Source organism: Terrapene carolina, unplaced genomic scaffold, assembly GCF_002925995.2.
Source record: "Terrapene carolina triunguis isolate 2854851 unplaced genomic scaffold, T_m_triunguis-2.0 Scaffold68, whole genome shotgun sequence".
Taxonomy (NCBI): domain Eukaryota; kingdom Metazoa; phylum Chordata; order Testudines; family Emydidae; genus Terrapene; species Terrapene triunguis.
In genome coordinates, this window is record NW_020664419.1 from 24,019,018 (window position 1) to 24,044,126 (window position 25,109).

Sequence of the window (25,109 nt, forward strand, 5' to 3'; positions counted from 1 at the left end):
GGATGCGTGAAACTAGGGAGGAACGGAAATAGGCCCCACAGTCGCAGAGCACCCCCTCATCCAGCATCCTCCTCCTGGTAGTGTAGATGGAGAGTTTGGCGAGGGCCAGGAGGAGGTTGAGGAGGAGGTCTCATGACTTCGTGGGGCCATGGATGGGGTGTGCAAAAAGGAACAGGTGCGAGGAAAAGTGCAGCCAGAATCTCAACAAGAGGTTCTGGAGGAGCCGGAATAGAGGCTGCAACCTGGCGCATTCAAGATAGGTGTGCGCCAGGTTCTCCGTCACGCCGCAAAAGGGGCAGGCCTTGGGTACAGGTGTGTACCGCGCCAGGTACACCCCCGTGCTCATGGCTCCATGAAGGAGCTGGCAACCGATGTCCCCAGCGGGCCATAGGATCAAGGTGGAATAAAGGCTGGCCCACCGGGGCTCCTCACCCTCTTTAGGTGGAAGATAGTCCCGCCATTTGGTTTCGGGGCGGGACGCGAGGGTGGGGAAATGCAGTGTGTGGAGCACGAGCGTGTACAGTTGGCCTCTAGGAGCGGTTTCGAACCGGACCGGCTGCAGGGTGTGCAGCCAGCTTGGGGTGTGGGAACGGGGAGGCCGGCGGGGCTCGCGGAACAGGGGCCGAATAAAAATGTCCGGAGGGCCCGGGGTGAGGGGTGGGCGGGGAGCGCCCTCTCGCAGGGCCCACTGCAGGAAGACAAGAGAAACGGGTGACAAGGTGGCCTCCACCTCCTGGAGAACAGGGATTGAAAGCAGCCAAACTAGGCTGATTGGGGAAGCAGCCACAGCTCTGGCCAACTCAATTAGGGCCCAGCTGGCCCTGATAAGAGGGCTGTGGGCCAGAAGCTGAAGGAATCTCTCTTTAGCTGTGGAGAGAGAAGGACCTAGCTGCCTGAAGGAGCAAGGGTACCTGAGGCTGAGCAGTGCTGGGGAAGGGCAAAGGAGCTGGGGAGCTCCAGCCTGGCAACTCCCCAGGCTGAGGCCTTGGTTAAGGCCTAAGAAGGTACTGGGGCTGCAGGGGTGCAGCCTGGCAATACACAGAGGCAGCTGGTCCAACGCTCTTGCCAGTCATGAGTGGCCATTACGGCTGTCTTCCCCTTGAGAAAGGGGCTAGATGACGACTGGCAGTAGCCACTGAAGCAAGGTGGGAGTAGAGGGTTGGGGGTTCCCCTGGGAGGGGAGACCCAGTGTGTGGGAGTACTGTGTTGGGCAGAACCCTGAGGAAAGTGGCACTGGGGTCTGGGTGGGACACGGGGCCTGAGGCAGGGGAGACACCTGCTGGCAGGGAGCGCTCCGAAGGCTGAAAAGAGCTAATTCCCAAGATGACCAGCAGGAGGCGCTGCGCTGGTGAGTCTCACTTCGCTACACTGCCCTTCTCTGTACCTTTTCCAGTTCTAATATATCTTTTCTAAGATGGGGCGACCAGAACTGCACGTAGTGTTCAAGGTGTGGGTGTACAATATAGTGGCATTATGATATTCTCATTCTTGTGTGGTAACAGCTAATGTAGACCCCATTATTTTTGTATGTATAGTTGGGATTATATTTTCCAATGTGCATTACTTTGCACTTGTCAACTTGAATTTCTTCTTCCATTTTGCTGTCCAGTCACCCAGTTTAGTGAGATTCCCTTTGCAGTCTGCTTTGGACTTAACTATCTTGAGTAATTCTGTATCCTCGGCAAATTTGGCACCTTAGTGTTCACCCTCTTTTACAGATAATTTATGAATACTTTGAACAGCATAGTCCCAGTACATTTCCTTGAGGGAACCCCACTATTAACCCCTCTCCACTGTGAAAAATGACCATTTATTCTGCCCTTTGTGTCTTATCTTTTAACCAGTTACTGATCCATGAGAGGATCTTCCCTCTTATCTCATGACTGCTTAGTTTGCCTAAGACCCTTTGATGAGGGACCTCACCAAGGCTTTCTGAAAGTTCTAGTACATTATATCTGCTGGATCACCCTTGTGCACATGCTTGTTGACTGCCTCAAAGAATTGTAACAGATTGATGAGGCATGTTTTCCCTTTACAAAAACCATGTTGACTCTTCCCCAATATATGGTGTTCATCTATGTGTCTGATCGTTCTGTTATTTACTTTAGTTTCAACCAATTTGCCTGGGACTGATGTAAGGCTTACCAGCCTGTAATTGCCAGGATTACCTTTGGAGCATTTACATAGCCTATCCTCCAGTCATCTGGTACAGAGGCTGATTTAAGTGATAGGCTCATACCACAGTTAGTAGCTCTGCAATTTCATATCTGAATTCTTGGATGAATAAAACTATCTGGTTCTGGAGACTTATTACTGTTTAATTTATCAATTTGTTCCAAAACCTCCACTATTGACACCTCAGTCAGATTTGTCACCTACCCTGTTTCCCCGAAAATAAGACATCCCCCGAAAATAAGACCTACTTCCAGTTTTGCCTCTCGCTGTAATATAAGACATCCCCTGAAAATAAGACCTCCCCGATAATAAGGCCACCCCGGAATATAAGGCCCCGAAGCTCCAGGAAAAATAAGACCTCCCCTGAAAATAAGACCTAGCGCATCTTTGGGAGCAAAAATTAATATAAGACACTGTCTTATTTTCGGGGAAACACGGTAAAAACAATGGCTCAGGGGTGTGGGAATCTCCCTCATATGCTATTCAGTGAAGAGTGATGCAAAGAATTTTCCGCAACAGCCATCTCTTCCTTAAGTGCTTCTTTGGCACCTTGATCATCCTGTGACCCACTGATTGTTTGGCAGGGTTCCTGCTTCTGATGTACTTAAAAACATTTTTTTTTTTTTTCAGTTTTTCTTTTGATTTTTTTTTGTCTTTTGAATTTTTTTTTTTTATTTTTTTTGTTTTTTTTTTTTTTTTTTTGTTTGTGTGTGGTGGTGGTGTTGTGGTTTTTTTTTTTTTTCTTTTCTCTTTTCTCCATATAGTTTGAGCCTCTATTATGAAGTTTTTAAAACATTTCCATGCAGCTTGCAGGCATGTCAGTCTTGGGACTGTTCTATGAAATTTCCACTTTACTAGCTTCCTCATTTTTGTGTAGTTCCTCTTTCTGAAGTTAAATGCTACTGTGGTGGGTTTCTCTCCCCGTCCTCCCCCCCGCAAGGATGTTGAATTTAATTGCATTTTGTCTCTATTACTGAGCGATTTAGTTATAGCTAAGATTTTGGTCAGGGGCAATAAACAAAAATTCACGGATGCCTGTGACCTGTCCCTGACTTTTACTAAAAATAACTGTTGGAAAAATGGGGCCGACAGGGGAACGAGAGCCTGAGCCCTGCTGCAGGAGGGGAGGGAAGGTCCAGCAACTGCTGCCCACAGTGCCTGGGAGCTGCAGGGGGCTCCCCATTAGCTGACAGCTCCAGCTGCCCTGGGACTGAAGCGGAAAATGTCATGGGGGGGGGGTCTCTGGAAATCGTGACCTTTGTGACATAATCTTAGCCTTAATTATAGTCACCTCTTGGACCAGATCCTGTGCTCTATGAAGCAAGAGTTAACTGCTTATTTGTGGGGGGAAAATAAAAGCTACAAATGAACAGCAAATGTGAAGGGCTTTATTTTGCTTTGAGGATGTATGTCTGACAAGCATGAAAGGCCTTAGCTGAACTGTGTTTTTCTATAATTATGCAACTAAATTAAACTTTTTGCATCGCTTACAATTCACAGCAAATAAATGAATTGCTAGGCATGTTTAGAAAACCTCTGTCAGTATCTAAAGAATTAGCTTTTACAGTTTCAGGAGATTTTGCTTTTAATTTTTAAATCAGACAGAAGAATGAAGTACAGTTGCATGTACCTCAGAACAGTGACCTTATTTAAGTGTAAATTACCGTTCCAATTTATTTCAAGTGTCAGTTATCTGCTTTCAGTTTTCTTCTGTAAATTTATTAAACTGAAGTAAAAGATAAAATAACCTTTGATTTTTTTCATGTTCTGCCAGTAGTTCCCTTTTAAATTTTTGAGCAGATTCTAAATGCCTGTCTTGTTATAAAAACATTTACCTTACTAGTATTTGTGCCAAAACTATATTAATCATTAGCCAAATGGCTATTTACCTAACACCTGGGATTGGGTCCCCATAAATGGACTTGGCTTGGTCAGACAGAGATCACTAGTCCAGGCATCACAAAGGTTTTCTGGTTGCTAGGAGTTAAGCAGTCTGGGGTATCATCAGAAGTGAATATCATTACACCTTTGCAGCCTTCTGGTAGGAAATGTCCTCAGTCTCCAACATACATTCCCCTCTGTTTGGTTAGGAACTAGTAGGGAGAAGCAGATAACTCCTCAACTGTGTGTGTGTGGTGGTTTTTTGTTTTTTTTTAATACTATGGTTTTCAGAGCAGGGACTGTCTTCCTGTGCGTATGGAGAGCACCTTGTACATTATATATATATATATGTCTATTTTCAAAAAAATGGAAACTAAAAGAATAGTACAAACAGGTAGGGACTGTTTGTACTAGAAAGATTAAGTCACAAAATGAGTTACATCTACCAAGAGATGTAAAAGGCAATAAGAAGAGGTTCTATAAATACATTAGGAGTAAAAGAAAGATGAAGGAAAGTGTAGGTCCTCTACTTAGCAGGAAGAGAGAGCTAATAACTGATGGCATCAAGAAGGCTGAGGAGTTTAATGCCTGTTTTGCTTCAGTCTTCACTAAAAAGGTAATTGTGACCAGATTCTGAACTAGGGTGACCAGACGTCCCGATAAAATCGGGACTGTCTCGATATTTCGGTGTCTGTCCCGCGTCCCGACCGATCTTTGGTTGGGACGCATTTTGTCCCGATATCCGCCGGCAGCACGGGGCAGGACTCAGCTTTTTTTTTGCTCTGCCGGCGGGCACCCTCCCACTCCCATGTGTCCCGATATTTTCTTCCCCTCATCTGGTCACCCTATTCTGAACACTTAATATTAACAACAAGGGGGAAGGAATGCAAGCCAAAATCAGGTAAAGAACAGGTTAAAGAATATTTAGATGTATTTAAGTTGGCAGGGCCCGATAAAATTCACTGTAGGGTTCCTAAGGAACTAGCTGAAGCAATCTCAGACCCGTTAACGATTATCTTTGAAAAGTCATGGAGGATGGATGAGGTCTTAGAGGAGCAGAGGAGCAGAGAATGCCAAAATGAGCTGCTTGTTTATACACCAAAAGGTATGAAGCAAGCAGAGAAGAGGGTTAAAACAACCAAAAGTCTACACACCTCTGATATTACTTAATTCTTAATCTTTCATTGCCACTTCTGGTAAGTTCCCCTTAGCCCAATTTCCTCCATTTCTGGGCTGGGAGAGACAGACTGCCTTTTGTCAACAAAATTGTGTATAGACAAAGCCTTAGTCTCAAGGCAGAGGTTTTTAATGGCTGAGGATCTACACTAGGAGCATTTTGCTGGTATAGCCTCACTGGTATACTGAACAGGCAAGGTGCTTCTAGTGTGGATGCAATTTATAATGGAGAAGTTCTGCCAGTATAACTGCATCTACCATATGGCCTTTTGTTAGCATACCTATGTCCGTTACAAATCACAGCCCTGACTAAGTAGCTGTGCCAGTAGAAGTTTGTAGTGCAGATCTGGCCTTAGCAGTCCTTTTGATTTTAGACTTTGGGCTTGGAAAGATAGGACTGTTAGACAGGCTGGTAGGCATTTCCCAATGAACAGGTCCCCCATTGTTCTCTTAAGGACCGTTGGTATTTTTCTTGGAGAGACCTTATCACTGTCATTTTGTTTCCTTATAACCCTATTATCTTCAAGATGCTTACAGTAATTTTGTTCCAGTAACTTTCAAGGTTTCGAAGTTAGGCTGATTGGTCTAGAATTTCCCAGTCCTCTTTGCTCCCCATTTTAAAGATAAGGTACTATGTGTGCTCTTCTCCAGTTCTCTGGGACCTCACCCATCCTCCATTAGTTCTCAACGATAATTGCTAATGGTTCCAAGATTGCTTCATCTTGTTCAAGTATCCTAGGGTGAATTTTCCTCTTGACGTGAATACATCTAATTTACCGAAATATTCTTTAACCTGCTAATGCCAATGAAAATGGTAAACACCTTCTCTAATCTCTACTTGTTCTTGCAAATACTGGATAGTAAATTACAAACAAAACAAAACAAAAAAATTCAGCATGATTCTCCTGTCATGTTTATATACTCTCCCAATGCCAACTCAAAAGTATTATAGTGATGTCTCTGAGGAGGAATGTTACAGAAAATATATTAAATTTCATGCTGGATTTTTTTCACTTCTGTTAGGCATTTGGCTTCAAATTCAGTCTTATACTCTCCATAGGAAAGAAATATATTAGATTTCTGAATGCTAGCTCACTAGATGTACGTTTTTAAAAATTGCCAGAGTGACATTAGGACCTATGTTATACTGTAATATACCAAATCTAGACTGAAAGTTATTCCTATTTCCAGACCAGGCAGCTAGTCAACTTGCAGTAGATTTATACTCTTGGCTCTTCAGGTATTTTTCCTCTTGGCTTGCTCTCCATACTCCATTGTGACTACAAACATAGCACTCAGGCATATTAATTATATTGATAAAGCACTTTATCACGGACAAAACAGGAAATATATACCTTTTGTCTAAAATCTAGAGGACTAAACCTCATAGATCAGGTTGAAAGTCAGCTCTGCTGTCACGCTCCCTGTAATTTAAAGGAATAAACCAATTATGTACTATATGTGATTGTAATATATTTAGTCCTCTCTTTTAAAACATCAACTTACTATTAGAGATGGACAAATGGTAGAAGAACCATATGTTGAGTATATCATTTGATGAAGTTTACTGGTGTTCACTGAATAAATATATTCATGAATAGTGTGTGATAGCCACATGGCTAATTGGCGCGTTACTTAGTGAATACTGGTGACATTTGTCAGATATGTTGGTCAAATGCTGCTCAATCAGCTTTGCCTACTACAGCTTTCTTCTCTTGATTTACTTTCTCTTTGTAGTGTCTGCTTTTCTTTTTATAATAGGTGACGGGATATTGTTTCCTGAGTTGTCTTTACTTGTCCTTTCACCATCTTTCCTGCAGTCTACTCACAAATAAGGTTTGGAATTTACTACAGAATCATAAAAGATTAAAGTTGGAAGGGACCTCAGGAGGTTCATCTAGTCCAACCCCCTGCTCAAAAACAGGACCAACCCCAACTAAATCATCTCAGCCAGGGCTTTGTCAAGCTGGGCCTTAAAAACCTCAAAGGATGGAGATTCCACCACCTCCTTAGGTAACCCATTCCAGTGCTTCACCACCCTTCTAGTGAAATAGTTTTTCCTAATATCCAACCTAGACCTCCCCCACTGCAACTTGAGACTATTGCTCCTTGTTCTGTCATCTGCCACCACTGAGAACAGCCTAACTCCATCCTCTTTGGAACCCCCCTTCAGGTAGTTGAAGGCTGCTATCAAATCCACCCTCACTCTTCTCTTCGGCAGACTAAATAAGCCCAGTTCCCTCAGCCTCTCCTCATAAGTCATCTGCTCCAGCCCCCATATCACTTTCTTTGCCCTCCGCTGGACTCTCTCTTCAGTTTGTCCACATCCTTTCTGTAGTGGGGGGGGGAGGCCCAGAACTGGACACAATACTCCAGTGCTGAATAGAGGGGGAATAATCACTTTCCTCGATCTGCTGGCAATGCTCCTACTAGTGCAGCCCAATATGCCATTAAGCTTCTTGGCAACAAGAGCACACTGTTGACTCATGTCCAGCTTCTTGTTCACTGTAATCCCCAGGTCTTTTTCAGCAGAACTGCCGCTTAGCCAGTCAGTCCCCAGCCTGTAGCAGTGCATGGGATTCTTCCGTCCTATTTGCAGGACTCTGCACTTGTCCTTGTTGAACCTCATCAGATTCCTTTTAGCCCAATCCTCCTATTTGTCTAGGTCACTCTGGACCCTACCCCTACCTTCCCTATCCCTCTTCCCCGCAGCTTAGTGTCATCTGTGAACTTGCTGAGGGTGCAATCCATCCCATCATCCAGATCTTTAATAAAGATGTTGAACAAAACTGGCCCCAGGACAGACCCCTGTGGCACTCGCTTGATACTGGCTGTCAACTAGACATGGAGCCATTGATCACTACCCATTGAGCCCAATGATCTAGCCAGCTTTCTATCCACCTTATAGTCCATTCATCCAATCCATACTTTTTTAACTTGCTGGCAAGAATACTATGGGAGACCGTATCAAAAGCTTTGCTAAAGTCAAGATATAAGTTAGTAGCCAGAGGATTAAATCTGCTACCCACAGGTTGATATGAAAGATTGGGATGGATGTGCACTGTTCAGAATAGCCAACTTGTCCCTCTTTACCTTAGCTACTACATGCTCCTTCATCCCCCTCCTCTTCCATTCTCTGTCTCTTTGCCCTGCAGTTACCATCTTCATTAAACCCATAAATAAAATTTTTTGATGGCCTTTATATTGCTTCCATTTCAATTGTAACCATGTTTTGGCTTATCACTAAATGAATTTGGGTAGCAGGCCTGAAATTAAATTCCTCTAATGTTTGAATGATCCCTCCCCCCACTGTTTGGTTGTTTTCTCTTTATAGTGTACTTTGCAAAATGTCCAGGAATGAGATTTTGTTGCCCCCCGCTCCCTGTCTGGAAGCATGCACCTTGAGACTGAAAAACATTTGTTTTTCAAGTCCAGTTGAAATAACCACTGTTAATTCTGTTAGCTAATGGAATCATTTCAGGGTGTGAGGATGTTTATACACTAAATTTTGCTGTATAAAGAATCTACTAGGGGTATGTTTGCAGCTAGTACAGTCAAGATAACTAATGAAGTGAACAAGGTGTTAGCTGCATTTAGAGTGGTTCCAGGACCATTTGAAATAAAACATCCAGATATCTTCAGGTTTCTTCCAATGCTTGATGAATGTGGTGATTTCATGTACAGTAAAAAGATGAATTTAAAAAACAAATTACTTAAATTATGCTGTTACCTTCCTGGATGTTCTTTTTTGAATATCCATAATTTCTAAACAAATCAAACTTTGGCTAGAAAAGCTGAAGAACATTTTATTCTTTAAGATTTTTTGAGATAGATCATGAAACTGGAGGACTTCTGCCTTTGCCTGACCTACTGTGACATTTTAAGTGAAAGACCTTTTTGTGAGCTAAATAACACTTACTTTTTCATTACCATGCTGAAAAGCCAGAAAACTATATAAACTTCATACACATGGGGAGGCTTTGGAGTATATTCTGAACAAAAATATGTGCAGAAATACTTTGAGTACATATAATTGTGAAAACTAGTTATGCATAAGTGGAAATCAGCTTTAGGTTTGGATGTTATGGAATATCCTGGATTCAATGTGGGGGGAAAAAATTCACTTTACAGCTGAGCCAAATGTCTGTTTCTATACATGTGTATGATTGGATCATTTATAGTCTATAATTCTTCAGTGCAGTATGCTAGAAATATGTACTGGTATTTCAGTTTTACTGTTTTGAAAACTAATATATTTGTGTTTGCAAATACATTATTTATTATTACTCGTGTCTGTCATTTTATTTTTGAAGAAATAAAACAGAAGAAATAAGCAAAAGCACATAGATCAGAACCCTAGAACTCTGTACTGTCAGTTTACTTTTGTCTTCTGTTTTAATTGCCCTGCGTAGCCAGGGCAAGATATGACATAAGGTTGTTAATCATTACTGGGTTCCAGCATTGGCAGCCTAGCTTGTTCTCCCAACCATAACCCTGGAGATGATCACAGAATGTTAGATCAGCCAGCGTATTGTAAATGGAAGAGTAAATTCCAACTCCACATATGGATGATGATGTTTTGAATTGGACTTTTAGAGACTCCAGAGCTGGATCGAGGCAAACTGCCTTCCAAAAGTCAGAAATTAACTCCTTTTTACATGGGTGGGTCCTGTGTCAATTAAAATGAAGTTTCTCTGTTGCATTTGTACATATAGTCAGAAAATTGTAAATATGTCTACTCCATAGATCCTTACTCCTGTGTATATTTAGACTCACACCAGCTTTACTGTCACAACATAAGTGTGTTACTTTTTAGCCATGAAAAACCAATATGGCTATGGGAGAGTGAGGAGAATTCTATTTTGACTCAAGCATCAGAAATAGAATTTGCCCCCTCTCTCTATAACCAATTTTCTCTTATCATTTCCTCCCCACACTGAAGAGACAAACCTAAGTTCTCCACCCCTCCCCCCAAAAAAATCAATATTGTAAATAGCCCAGGTAAGGACTTGGGGTATTTATCAACCCAAGACTCTTCGCTACTGCGATTGCTGACATGTGGGGCTTTTACCTCCAGACTCATTCTTGTGAGCCATCTGGGTTGAAATTGATGAGCATCCTATCTTCCAAGCATTTCAGAGGGCAGAATCCTCACCTGCTTAAGTCACCTTCTGGTCTACAAGAATGGAGCTATTAGGGGTGGGAAATAGAAGAAATTATGGGCCAGATTACCCTGTAGCTGATTTTATACCAGTTCAATTCCATTGATTTCAGTGGAGTTAGTGCTGATTTACACTAGTGTTTAGTGAATATTGTGTTATCATGTGTGTTCGTAATCCCAGCATAGAATCGTAGGACTGGAAGGGACCTCGAAAGATCATTTAGTCCAGTCCCCTGCACTCATGACAGGACTAAGTATTATCTAGACCATAGCTGACAGGTTTGTCTAACCTGCTTTTAAAAATCTCCAGTGATGGAGATTCTACAACCTCCCTAGGCAATTTATTCCAGTGCTTAGCTACCCTGATAGCAAGTTTTTCCTAATGTCCAACCTAAACCTCCCTTGCTGCAATTTAAGAGCATTGCTTCTTGTCCTATCGTCTGAGGTTAAAGAGAATATTTTTTCTCCTTTCTCTTTGTAACAGCCTTTTCTGTACTTGAAAACTGTTATCGTGTCCCCTCTCAATCTTCTCTTTTCCAGCCTAAATATACCCATTTTTTTCAATCTTCCATCGTAGGTGATGTTTTCTAGATCTTTAATAATTTTTGTTGCTCTTCTCTGGACTTTCTCCAATTTGTCCACATCTTTCCTGAAATGTGGTGCCCAGAACTGGACACAATACTGCAACTGAGGCCTGAGTAAGAATGGAAGAATTATTTCTCACGTCTCATTTACAACACTCCTTCTAACACATCCCAGAATGATGTCTTTTGGGGTTTTTTTTCTTTCTTTCTTTTTTTTTTCAATAGTGTTGCACTGTTGACTCATATTTAGCTTGTGATCCACTATGCCCCCCCCCCCCGACACCTTTCTGCATTGCTCCTTCCTAGGCAATCATTTCCTATTTTGTATTTGTGGAACCGATTGTTCCTTCCTAAATGGAGTACTTTGCATTTGTTCTTATTTAATTTCATCCTGTTTACTTCAGGCCATTTCTCCAGTTTGTCCAGATCATTTTGAATTTTAATCCTATCCTCCAAAGCACTTGTAACCCTTCCCAGCTTAGCATCGTCCACAAACTTTATAAGTGTATATCTGTGCCATTATCTAAATCACTGATGAAGATATTGAACAGAACTGAACCCAGAACTGATCCCTGTGGGACCCCATTTGATATGCCCTTCCAGCTTGACTGTGAACCACTGATAACTACTCTCTAGGAATGGTTTTAAAATAAGTTATGCACCCACTTTATAGTAACTCCATCTAGGTTGTATTTCCCTAGTTTGTTTATGAGAAGCTCATTAGACAGTATCAAAAGCCTTACATGTGATATATCTTTACTTCCCCCTATCCACAAAGCTTGTTACCGTGTCAAAGAAAGCTATTAGGTTGGTTTGACATGATTTGTTCTTGACAAATCCATGCTGACTGTTACTTATCACCTTACTATCATCTAGATGTTTGCAAATTGATTGCTTAATTATTTGCTCCATTATCTTGCCGGGTACTGAAGTTAAGCTGACTGGTCTGTAATTCCCCAGGTTGTCCTTATTTCCCTTTTTATAGAGTGGCACTATATATGCACTTTTCTAGTCCTCTGGAATCTCTCCTGTCTTCCATGACTTTTCAAAGATAATTACTAATGGCTCAGATAGCTCCTTAGTCAGCTCCTTGAGTATTCTAGGATATATTTCATCAGGCCCTGGGCACTTAAAAGATATCTGGCTTGTCTATGTAATTTTTAACTTGTTCTTTCCCTATTTTAGCCTCTGATCCTACCTCATTTTCACTGGCATTAACTATGTTAGACGTCCAATCACTACTAAACTTTTTGGTGAAAACTGAAACAAAAACGTAATTTAGCACTTCTGCCATTTCCCCATTTTCTGAAGGGTTTCCCAGTGAAGAATTTGGTATTTTTAAGACTGCTGTAGCATTTGTGTTTGAGGCTATTTTTCTCCATCCCCTGGGATTTTTTAAAACAGCATGGAAACTTCTTGGGGGAGTTTTACATTTTGGGGCCATCCACTTGAATTGCCCTGTAGAAATGGCAATTATAATGTTGAGTCTTCTGTTGGTGGCGCTGAGAAGTGCGGCCATAAAGGCAGATGTGTTGTAAAGTAATTATTTTGTAAAGAACTGAAATTGAAAGTTATGTCTTTGTAGTGAATATTATGTCTTTTTTAACACCCAAGTTAAATGTAAGCAGCACAACAGTCTCTTCAAGATTCCTTTTGATTCTGATCAAAAATCCTGGATGCTGCTTTTGTGAAGCATACATTCACCCATTTGGTTATTTAAGCTGCGGGATGTGTTTTTAGAAAGTGGCTAATGGGAGCTGGAGCACTTGCAGATGTGAGAATTTTTTAAGTTTGAATTAAAGATATTTTTGTTTGTTTGTAGGTACATGCTGGGCCTCTCAGCAGTTCCAGCAATTATACAGTTTTTTGGCTTCCTGTTTCTTCCTGAAAGCCCCCGCTGGCTGATTCAGAAAGGCCAAACTCAGAAAGCACGGAGAATTCTGTCTCAGATACGTGGCAACCAGACAATTGATGAGGAATATGATAGTATCAAAAACAACATTGAAGAGGAAGAAAAAGAAGTTGGAGCAGGTAGGTTAGAAATTTCTTGGCATCTCTGTCTACCTATGTCACTAAGGAGGCAAATAACAGGAAATTGTACTTTGTGGTAATTTAATGTTTTTTCCTGATCTTGTAAATATTTCAAGTATTATCATATTGGTAGTTTAAGTCTAAAGAAATTCATCTGTAGAACTGAAGATGCTGTTGTAAATGCTATCCTGATTTTATTTTTTAAGTGAGGAAAAATGAAGCTATATATTATAAGATTTTATGTTGTCACTTGAAATGTATGTTTAAAGAAGGAATAAGCAAGGCATATAGTTCACAAATAATCTGTTATTATAAGATGGACATGAGTAGATTTATACTTAAGTTAAATATATCTATTTTGTATGTTCATTTCTATCATTGATAGAAAAAAGATTGGTATGTAGGAAAGGACAAAATCGAGGCTATGGAAGGGTTAATCCCTCAAATGCCTGAAGTTATCCAGAGGCTATGTCTTGGCTGAGCAGAATCTCAGCAAGCAACTGTTAGCAAGACTTACAGAACTAGACATATACATTACTATCAACATTATAGTAAACACAGTCTTTTGAAGTCATTTATGCTCTACCTTTAAATTGTGGTGTGGTCATTCAAATTCTTTGTATTTCTTTTACATCTTTATGCTCTGATCCCGCAAATACTTGTGCGTGTTTAACTGTAAGCATGTGAGCAGTTCCGTTGACTCCTTGATTTTTTTTTTTTTTTCCCCCTACCTTTTTCTGAGGTTGACAACTAAGGGACAGTAACTATAGTAATTATGTAAGGAAGCAAGAAGTACAAGACAACCTTTGAAAGTCATTATTTCTGAAATCACCAAGGAGACAACTTCTACCACTCAGAGCTGGTGGGAAGTGCAACAGGAGTTACCTGGTGGTAGTGTGTATTTAAAATTTTTCCCGTCTGATAGTACATAATCAAATTACTTTGTTGCTGTCGACTTGGCGTCTGCGACAGGTTACACAATTTGGAGTGTTTTTGGAGTCATGTTCATTTTAGTTGGGATTTTCAAAAGTGTATAACTCAGGAGTACAAGTCAACTCAGTGGCACTTGAGGTGGGTAGTTGACTTACACACTTTTGAAAATCACACTCCAAAGCAAACATTTCAAAGCTATTCTAACTGTAGTAGTTTTGTGCATGGTTTAAAACCATGGTTCTCAACCAGCGGTACGTGTATCCCTGGGGATACTCAGAGGTTTTCCATGGGGTACATCATCTCATCTAGATCAGTGTTTCTCAACCTGTAGGTCATGGCCTGTGGAAGGTGGGGAGGGTCACAGGACAGGTTTAGGGTTGTTGCAAGTGTAGGGCCAGCTTTAGGGGACGGCAACTGCCCGGGGCTCCATGGCACAGGGGGCACTACAAAGCTAAGATACATGCTTAATATGTGGGTGGCAGGGCTCAGGTTTCAGTAGCTGGGAAAAGTTGAGAACCACTGGTTTAAAAAAGTTAGCATATATAAAGTCAAGTACAGTAACTCCTCACTTAATGTTGTAGTTATGTTCCTGAAAAATGCAACTTTAAGTGAAACGGTGTTAAATGAATCCAATTTTCCCATGAGATTTAATGTAAATGTAGGGGGTTAGGTTCCAAGGAAATTTTTGGGGGGCAGACAAAAGGCATTATATACTGTACTGTGGTGGGGAGGTGCCCCTGGCTTACTCCTGGGACTCAGGTTGGGGGTGCGGGGTCTTGGAGGGAGTTAGGGTGCGGGAGGGCACTCAGGGTGGGGGTGCGGGAGGGCGCTCAGGGCTGGGGCAAGCAGGCGGTGCAGAGCACTTACCTGGGGCAGCTCCTGTTTGATGCAGGGGGTATGCAGGTGACTCTGCGCAGTGTGGCACCGTCCAGTTGGCTGCGATTCTGGGAGCAGCAATTCTGGGAGCTGCCCCCCTCCCCCCGGCAGGCAGGGCCACCCAGAATGCAGGGGCTTTAGGGGCTGCAGGCCCTGGGCTAAGGAGGCCCCAGGGCCTGGCCTGCAGCTCTAAAGCCCCTTTCAGAATGCGGCCCTGCAAGCAGGGGCCAGAGGACTCCAGAGGAACAGGGGCAGCCGCGAGCCAGCGGCCAGAGAGAAGAGGCGCTTTCCCTTGCAAAGCCGGCTGGAGAGAAGCGATGCTTTGAAGGGGAAAGTGCCGCTTCTCTCCAGCTGCTGGCTGCGCGGCTGCCCCTGCTCCTCCTGAGTCCTCCGTCCCGTGCTCGCAGGGCCGCATTCCGAAAGGGGCCCCCTTAACCCAGGGCCCTGCAGCGCCTAAAGCCCCTGTGTTCCAGGTGGCCCTGCCGGCAGGGGGCTGCTTCCCCGCTCGCTCGCTCCCTCCCTCCCAGAAAGTCCTAAGCGCCTCCAAACAGCTGTTTGGCGGCGAGGGAAGCACTGGGAGGGAGAGGGAGGAGGCGGAGAAGAGAAACTTGTGCAATGCTCCCTTGTAAAGTCAGCCAAACAACGTTATAAGGGAGTATTGCACAACTTTAAACGAGTATGTTCCCTAATGGATCAGTGACGTAACTTCGAAACAACGTTAAGCGGGAGGACGTTAAGTGAGGAGTTACTGTAGTCATCTTTAGATAAATTCGTTTAGTCTGATAGTGTGGCTCCTTACTTTAAATAAATCAGGTTACTGCTTTTGTGGTGTCTATATATTTTTAAAACAATCAAAGTTAATGACCCAGTTAGATTTCACTAAGTCAAATAATGGAAAGTTCTCTGTCCACTTATTTAAATTATTCTTTGAGTTGCTGAAAGTACCCAAAATCATAGCTCCTGCTCATGTATCCACTCCTAGTTCCAAGCAATATAAAAAGTACAGATGTAGCAAAGCACATATTGCGAGTGAAATCAAACATGAAACCAAGCACATTTAAATTTCATTCAGGATCCTGCTGAAAGTGCGGTTATCTGCATGAAGACTGAATAACTGGAGTTTACATGGATGATGTGTGTGCGAGATTGTACAGTCTGGATTCAGTGTGGGACTGCAACAGAATCCCTTCTCCTCCCCCCCCCCCCACTCCCACCTGTGGACTAGATCAGTGACTGCATCACCCTCTGTGCTACTTTGCATGAGCTGCTATATAATAATGCATCACTTGACTCCTCCCTTGGCCTGCCCTAAATCACACCTTATGTGACAACCTCGGGAAGACAGTGGGTGTGCAGAGGTCTCCCCGCCAGGGTGACTTCATGTGTAGCTCTCCCTTGGAACACTCTGTGGGGCTTACATGATGCACTGCACCTCTGCTGTTGGGTGCAATTCACCCAGAATGATCTACAAAATTCAACAATATTGCAGTAGATGGTGATCAATCTAATGTTCTGCTCCTATAGCAGACTATCCAGCTATGGCCTTTGCTCTCTGGTTAACAGTCTACTTGTGTCTGTAATGATAAAATGTGTTCTCCATAAATAATCCTTTGTTTCTGGAAACAGGAGGGAGGCATCCATCTCTTCCTTTTTCTCTTACTCCTCCAGCCTAGATGGTTGTTAATTTTTGTACATTCTGAACTCAGACCTGGCTTTGGGCTGAATCTGAGAAGTGTTTTTGCTCTCTGAAATGGTGTAGTTGATTAATCCTTGATTTCCCTCACAACTTGTTCCTGGTCATCAGAATAAAAATGGGCATTCCCACCTCCATTCTTGGGTTATACATTCTCCTGCTTAGAGCTGGTGCATTCTTTCTTCTTGTAAGTTAGTTCCTCATCTTCACTTGGTTTCAGCTTGCAACAGATTTTCCTGTAAAGTTAATTGAGTCAGGAATTCTTCTCTACCAGTACCCTGAATACATGATTATTCTTGGCTACCATTCCCTTCTCCAGCTGCTCTATCATCAAGCTGCACTTTGCCAATATTTTTGCAGGAGCAGAGTTTTCCAGTACCCCTTCTTTTATTTCTTGTAACTTTTCTTTCATGACCATGTTTAGGTTCTGTCACTCTTTGAGTCTGTGGTGTTTTGTTACAACAATTTTAAACTGGTCCTCCAGAGGGGTCCTAGAGGTGTGTTGTTCATTAATTCTTCCATTAGTTCCCTTTTGAATGCCTTTATCTTTACTGAGAGTTGCACTGTGTGGCAGGCCTGCAGCCCAAAAAGATATTAATGTGCTTGCTGCTATGGACATCAGCTAAATTTGAGTGTGCTGGAGCGGGGTTTTTCTATGATCCTGCATTATGGATGCAGGGCTCCTTATGTCATCCTTGCTGAGGGCTTTAACCCAGCAATTATTGCTGACTCATACTATTAGGTGGATCTTATCTCTAAACACGGTGTAAGATGGGTTGGTGTCTCTGACAGAAGGAACTAGGGATACTTAAGGAAAACCGAAGAACAGCGAGGTTTGTGTAAACAGCTTAGCCTGAAGCTTTTGTTGTCTGTCACAAAACCAAATACCAGGAAGGGCATAGGTCTGGATATAGTGTGCTGTGTGTGTCTACTTTATGAGGTGCAGGCAGAAAAATGTCTTGCTTACAGGGGAATTTCAGTTTTATTCTTGGCTTTTCAACAATTCGAATTCAGAGCCATTTTCTTTATAGTCTTCTTGAAAGAAACAAGCAGAACTCTTCCCATCTGATAACACATAGTCTGTAAGAGATTTTGACTGGCTTTGAGCGGAAGCCAAAGAACGACCTTGTTGGATGACCTACAATTCTGAGAATGTAGGCAAATGAAATATGAAGTTATCTGATGTCCCCAAAAATGTCCAGGGAAATCACTAAGCAACGTATTGTGAGATAGTGTAATTAGAAAATGACTCCTGCAGTAATTTGGCCATGAATGTGGAACGTGTCAGACAGTTAACACATCTAAAATGGTAAACAGTAGATAAATAAGGCAGCAAATAAAAAGTTGTTCTGATGTTCCTTCCATTTATTGACATGCCCTTGAAAGGCTGGCTTAATTTGTCTACCACATCTCTGCTCTTCATTGAAAAGTGCACTGTATAATAAGCATAATGGTCATGTCCTCAGTGAGACAAATAAGGTGAAGACTGTATATTTTAAAGGATATATTTATTCTATTTCTAACATTTTAGAGCAGTGCTAAAAGGTTGGTCCTAAATCCGTTCACAAATAACACAAACTTCCAAAAGTTATTCTGTAGTATTGGAGAGTAGATCATGTGTAGCTGACTACTATGAAGAATCCTCTCTAAGACTTCATTTCCGTAGCAGTAAAGTTTTCTGAGTGTCATGTATAGATGTTGTTTTCCTACCTTCACAAAATCTAGCTGTAAACCCTGGTTTTTAAGGTAGCATTTTGTAGGTAAATCTTTGGTCAGGAAATTTAACCTGGAAAGGAAGGATAATTACTTTGCCCTTTAAAGGTCAGATGTTCTTCAGGGAAGGATGTGATGCAGCACTAAACTACATTCCAGAACAAAATCCCTTTTACTTACAGCCAAGGAAGAAAAGACTTATTCAAAGGCTGCTTCTGAAGACAAGACACCTTTCCGGCATTCACCATGAAAGTTCACATTTGCACATTTCTACTTTTGCCTTTTTGTTGATTTTCCCAGACAGAACAATAGTAGAGAATAGTCTGACTCTACTCACTGTAACAAGACAAGTTTGATGTCAGTCTGTTATTTGTTCAGACATTATCAGTAGGAATGGGACAGAGTTCACTTCATGAAAGCTAATATTAATATTTTGGTGTGTGCTTTCAATAACTAGAACTTGCATTAAAGTTTTTTTTTTTTTTGAAGCTCAAGCTTCAACAGGGTGTTACATCTTTTGAAAAAGAAAACTAGGCCTTTGAAAGTACAATAAATCTTCTGCATATCAACTTTATGCCAGCCCCACTAAAGGAAAAGTGTATGAATTAAAAATGTACGAACAGTTTCTTAATCTCCAGAAGATTCAAACCAGAACTTTGGAAAATAGTAAATCAAGGAAATTTGGTCTTCATCAGTCTTCAGAATACTTATCAACATACACCGGTTGCTTCAAACCAATCATCATCTATAGATTGGAGTTGAATGGAAACACTTAATATATAACTATATTCATTTTTGTCTAGCTACAGCTATAGCTCAAGTTTTAAAAATATAGAGAAAGAGGCAATCCCATAAGGCAAAAAGTCCTCCCATAGGGCAAAAAGTACGTTCTTTTGTACTTGGGTTACACCAGTGAGAGTAACTAACTTGGCTTTCAAGTCAGTTTCCAGAAGTTAGAGACTTCCAATCCCAATTTCCATACCATTTAGGAGCTCAGTTGAATTCTAGGAAACTGTAAAAGCAAGAATATTTCTTGGATTTGAAAGAAGTATGTCATCCAAATAAATTCAGTATTGTTAAGTCAGCTTTATAGCATTGTAAACTTGCATAGTGGTTTACAAGCTTAGAACAAGATACATGCCATGCTCCAAACTGTTTGCAACCTAATGGACAAGACATAGGTGAGATGGAGCACAAGACATCAGGTAAAAGAGCATGTGCAGAGGTGGTTGGTTTGAAAGATTCCTGGAAGTAGTAAGCTTGCTGGAGGGGCAGTTGCTTGGCTGACAAGTAGAGATTATTGTGTATAGCATAAATAATGGCCATGGGACAAAAGGAACTGGAAGGAGGAAGGTCTGAGGGAAATCGCAAGGAAGAGCAAAGATGAAAGGGTAAGGTTCTGTAGAGTTGAGGAAGTAGGCTTACTCCTTCGCTGAATAATTCATTAAAGAGATTCAAGGGAGGTGACATAGTGAAGGTGGAGAGATGACTTTTGTAGTGACATTGAATAAATTGGAGCAGGGAGCATGCCTTGATTAATGCAGGCTTCTTGTCTTCACAATGACAGTTTTGATTACATGGATGATGAGGACAGGAAAGATTTTGATTGTTATGGTGAAAGTGGCAACGCTTAGTTCATGGCCTGGGGCCCGTGCCATTGAGACAGATTCTTCAGTGATGTAATTCTATTTACCTAATATGATTGGACAATAGTCTGAGGTTTGCTTCCTTCAAGATGACTGTGATATCTAATCTGCTACTAGTCTCAGTGCTAGAATTTGTTGGTGAAAGAACATGCTTGTTAAAGGCTATAAATGTGTCCCTTTAGAGTGGGTGGAGAATAACCCAGCAACACTGAAAGAAGAGCATCTAGATAGCAAGTTCAATTTAAAGTCAGATTGGTTGAGTATGTAGTGCAATCAGCCTGGTGAATAGTCTCTGATTTTCATGTTGATTTGTCAGAAGCAGCCAGGGAAACACAACTTTGAATTTCCTGATTTTTGTGTGCACATGCATTAACCACACAACTTGTGCTATCTGTGAGCATATGTTTTTATGTGGTAGTCATATTGATATAATTTTGGATAAGAAATAAGCATATGTAAATATAAAAGACATATCCATAATGTGCTTAAAAGGAAATGAAATTATGCTACCTTCAGAATATCTAATGGTATTCAAGAGTTCATTTAATTAAAAAGGAAAAAAGTCTGGTTTTTCACTATTTCAACTTCAGAACTGAATATACAATTCCAAAAAGATTACTCCCACGGTAGCTGCATATTTACATGTAACAGGGATTTAGGCAAAAATGCAGTGTTCCATGAAAGAGTTAAATGAGCATAGGGGAAAGATTTCTTTGACCACTAGGAAACAATTGTAACACTCCACTACAGTTAAACAATACGATTCATTGTTTGGGTCACAGAACATACTCTGACAGCTAAAATTGGAGGTAAGCTTGTAGCTTCTTTGCTCTTTAACCTTGTGAAGATGAGAGGGAAACTGTAAAATAGATGTTTTAATTTGATGAATAAAAGTCCACATAATTATTTAATACATTGAAAGTCCTATGATGAAAGGACTAGAGTAGAAGAATAGGTTTTCTTGTTAAACTTTTGTTTGTTCAGACATTAGTTATTGAAGCATACCTTTTTTAACATTATTAATAGTCACCTTGCTAAATTGTAGGTGCCATGGTTACAGGGCTAGCTTTCCCCTCCCTCTCCCCCATCCCGGCACTCTGAGTTCATAGATTCCAAGGCCAAAAGGGACCATTGTGATAGTCTAGTCTCATCTCCTGAGTAACACAGGCCATAGAACTTTCCCCAGATAATTCCTAGAGCAGAGCTTTTAGAAAAACATCCACTCTTGATTTAAAAATTGTCAGTGATAAAGAATCCACCACAACCTTTGGTAAATTGTTGTAATGGTTAATTACTCCGACGGTTAAAAATTAATAATTTATTTCCAGTCTGAATTTGTCTAGCTTCAATTTCCAGCCTTTGAATCGTGTGATACCTTTCTCTGGTAGATTGAAGAGCCCATTATAATATATTTGTTGCTCATATAGATACTTATGTAGTCTAATCAAGTCACTCCTTAACCTTCTCTCTGTTAAGCTAAATTGATTGAGCTCCTTGAGTCTATCGCTATAAGGCATGTTTTCTAACCCTTTAATCATTCTCTAGTTTTTCTCTGAACCCTCTTTAATTTATCAACCTTCTTCAATTTTGGACACCAGAACTGGACACAGTATTCCAGTATTGGTGCATCAGTGCCAAATATAGAGGTAAAATGTTATGCTGTCTGGAGTGGCTCACAACTGTGTGTGCCTACCTCAGGACATGCACCCCAAACTGGTGGTATGTCTATAATTAGGTTTCACCAAGCTAGTAACAAATGTGAACTCCTGGATCACTATATCAGTCTTACCATGGAGTCAGATGCAGTCCCCATAGCCACTCCAGTCTATCTTGCCACCCAGACAAACTGGTCTTTGATAAATGGTCACTTATACCAAAGATCCCATCACATTGCTCCCAGTCCCAAGAGACCAGTCACTTACCCCAGATCAATTGGTACTCTAGATCTTACATCAAAGACAATGCTGATTGCCAATTCTGTAGAAAACTAACTAAAGGTTTATTAGCTAAGAAAAGGAAGTGAGTTATTGAGAGGTTAAAGCAGGTAAAATATATATACAGGTGAGTCAGTCTATAATACCAAACCTGCCAGTTTCCCAAAAGCCTTTCAGGGCTACCCAGAATATCTCCGGGGACCTCTGTCTTCTCGTTCACTTATTCTGCCCTGTACGAGTCCAAACAGTCCAGAGATGAAGGATCTTTCCTTGAATCCATACTTATAGCTTCTTCTCACAGAAAACAAGCTGACAGTATCACTACTCACATGGGCTTTTCCTTTGATGATGGAGAGTGAGGAATCCACTTAGTCTTTGACATCTGGTCATCACACACAAGGGCCACTTGCTTTGAAATTAGTACTTTTCTGTTAAAGCTCTTCATTTGCATTCCACAAGGCTTCTTTCTCTTATGGGCTATTTAGTTACAGGGATATACACAATGTAAATGTTTGCTACTCCGTTATAACAGAATACTGATAAGCTAGTAGGATAACTGGCATCTTGTCAGTGGAGCAAAACAGGATTTCATTAAGGGAAATTCTGTTCCTGTTATGAATAAATCTACTACAACAGCTGGTTTTAAGGTGGGGAAAAATGATTTCTCTCATTTCTAAGATCCCTTCATTGAAGAATATGTTAATTTATCTCATCAACAGGTAAAATAGATATTTTTCCATTTTAAAATATTGCTTTCTATTAATATTGCGTTTACATATCTGTAAAAAGAGGAAGTAAATACCCAGGACAAAAGCAAATTTTTTCCGTGTTGGCACTTTTCTCCAGTCTCATTGGCGTAATATACAGTGACTCCATTTATTAAAACTTTGTTCCACAAAATAAAAATTGTTCAATGGTCTTTCATAACACAGTAGATCTGACATATTTTATCAAAGCTTTGCATGTTCTACCTCGGAGAAACTGAACTTATTATGTAGGTTAGAGACTCTCTCAACACTTGCAGAAAAATATAACAAAAGGTACTAATTAAGATAAAAATAAAGATATTACTAGTAAGAAAGCTTTTATTTAATTGATTAAGCATATAATACAAGGGTCAGAGGTGCTGCAAACAGCTGGAATATCCAAATCAAAACCTACATTATTTAGGAAACTTTACATAATTTGTTCTGTTGAACCCTGATATTTTATTGCTTAAGGATGAACATGCACACATTTTTCTAAATGGGTGGTTAGCAACGTTTACCTGTTTCTAAATGTTCAATATATTAGAAAGCATTTAGCTGTTTCTTTAAACATTCTATTAAGGAAGATTTAAAAGTTGTTAACTTCTAGCCTCCTATTTAACAATGTGGCCAAGAATTTCAAAAGTGATGTATATTTTTGGATACCCTAGTTTGGGGTACCCAAAATGAGACCCCTTAACAGGGCCTGATTTTCACAGGGTGAGTTCTTGGCACTTCCTGAAAATCAGGGCCTTTAAAGTATCTTAAGTTGAGCATCCAAAAACTGATATACTAGAAATCACTAGTCAGTTAAAAAACCCAATCTAGATTAATATAAATCACAGAAATGTAGGGCTGGAAGGGATCTTGAGGTCATTTAGTTCATCTCCATGTGCTAAGTCAGGATGAAGTAGACCTAGACCATCCCACAGGTGTGTGTATGTTTCCTGTTCTTAAAAACTCTAATGATGGAGATTCCACAACCTCCATGGATAACCATTATGTATATATATTTTTGTTTTAAAGGCCAACATAATGATACAATCCCAGTCATATAAGGACTGGCTGGAGTTTTGGAACTCGATACAGGAAATTATTGGGTGAAACTCTGTACCTAAGGGTACGTCTACACTACCTGCCGGATGGGCGGGTAGTGATCGATCTATCGGGGATCGATTTATTGCGTCTCATCTAGACACGATAAATCAATCCCTGAACGTGCTCCCCGTTGACTCCGGAACTCCACCGCTGCGAGAGGCGGAAGTGGAGTTGACGGGGGAGCGGCGGCCGTCGATCCTGCGCCGCGAGGATGCGAAGTAAGTCAATCTAAGTCGATCTAAGATACGTCGACTTCAGCTACGCTATTCTCGTAGCTGAAGTTGCGTATCTTAGATCGATTTCCCCCCTCCTCCCCCAGTGTAGACCAGGCCTTATGTTAAGCAGGAGGTCAGGCTAGAAGATTATAATGGTTCCTTCTGGCCTTAAAATCTCTGGAATCTGTAAAATGTCACCCAATTGATAACATTTTTCCCAATAATACCCTATTATAAAACATCTTATTGCAATTGTAAACATGGAATTGGAAAGATGTTTGACAACTTGTCTTGTTAGAATTTGGTGTTCTGTCACTTAGTATGAACTTGTTTTATTTTTAAGATGCATGATTGTAAATGTGAAAGTTGTGTTAGGAAGATGTGGACGTGACCCAATCATATGGAATGGACTTAGTTAAACATTCATTTTTAATGAAGTTTGGCATCAGTAGTTTGTTAATATTGGGGCATGAACTGTTAATGCATCACTCATGTTGCCTCAGGCTTATAATGTGTCACAACACAGTACCTGTCTTATTTCTTAATTATTAGCACAAAAAGAATTGGATAAATTCCCTCCCTGACTACTGTAATTACTTCCTCTGGGTAAATTCACTACATCAGGACAAGTGGGAATGTTAATAGTTTCACATAACATACAATAAGGAATCACTTCTGCAGTGTGCGGAGCATGGGCTAGGTCTAAATTTTTTATTTCACACTTTTATTTGAGTTTCTTTTTCTTAGCCCTGGTCTACACTACGAGTTTAGGTCAAATTTAGCAGCGTTAGATCGATTTAACCCTACACCTGTCCACACTATGAAGCCATTTTTGTCGACTTAAGGGGCTCTTAAAATCGATTTGGGTACTCCTACCCGATGAGGGGATTAGCACTGAAATCGGCCTTGCTGGGTCGAATTTGGGGTAGTTTGGATGCAATTCGATGGTATTGGCCTCCGGGAGCTATCCCAGAGTGCTCCATTGTGACCGCTCTGGACAGCACTCTCAACTCCGATGCACTGGCCAGATAGACAGGAAAAGCCCTGCGAACTTTTGTATGGGGAGACGAATCCGTGTGTAGACGTTCCGGGGTGGGGCTCGTCCCTTTCAGGGGCGGCTGGGAGCCAGGCCGCCCTGCTACAAAACTAATAACAGTTTCGGGCTTTGTCCCTTAGGCAGGGTTGGAGCCCACAAATAACAGTTCAAGCTCAGTCCCTTAGGCAGGGAGTGAGCACACAAGTAGCAG

At 41.2% G+C, this 25,109-nt stretch overlaps 1 protein-coding gene across 1 annotated transcript in view; it reads left to right on the forward strand.

Moving 5' to 3' along the window:
• Nucleotides 1-25,109, forward strand: part of SLC2A13 (solute carrier family 2 member 13) — a 331,334-nt gene that overhangs the window by 83,521 nt on the left and 222,704 nt on the right. Inside the window, exon 3 of the mRNA XM_024216061.2 lies at nucleotides 12,800-13,008. Coding sequence (XP_024071829.1) covers nucleotides 12,800-13,008 — 209 coding nt within the window. The remainder of the gene's footprint in view (nucleotides 1-12,799; nucleotides 13,009-25,109) is intronic.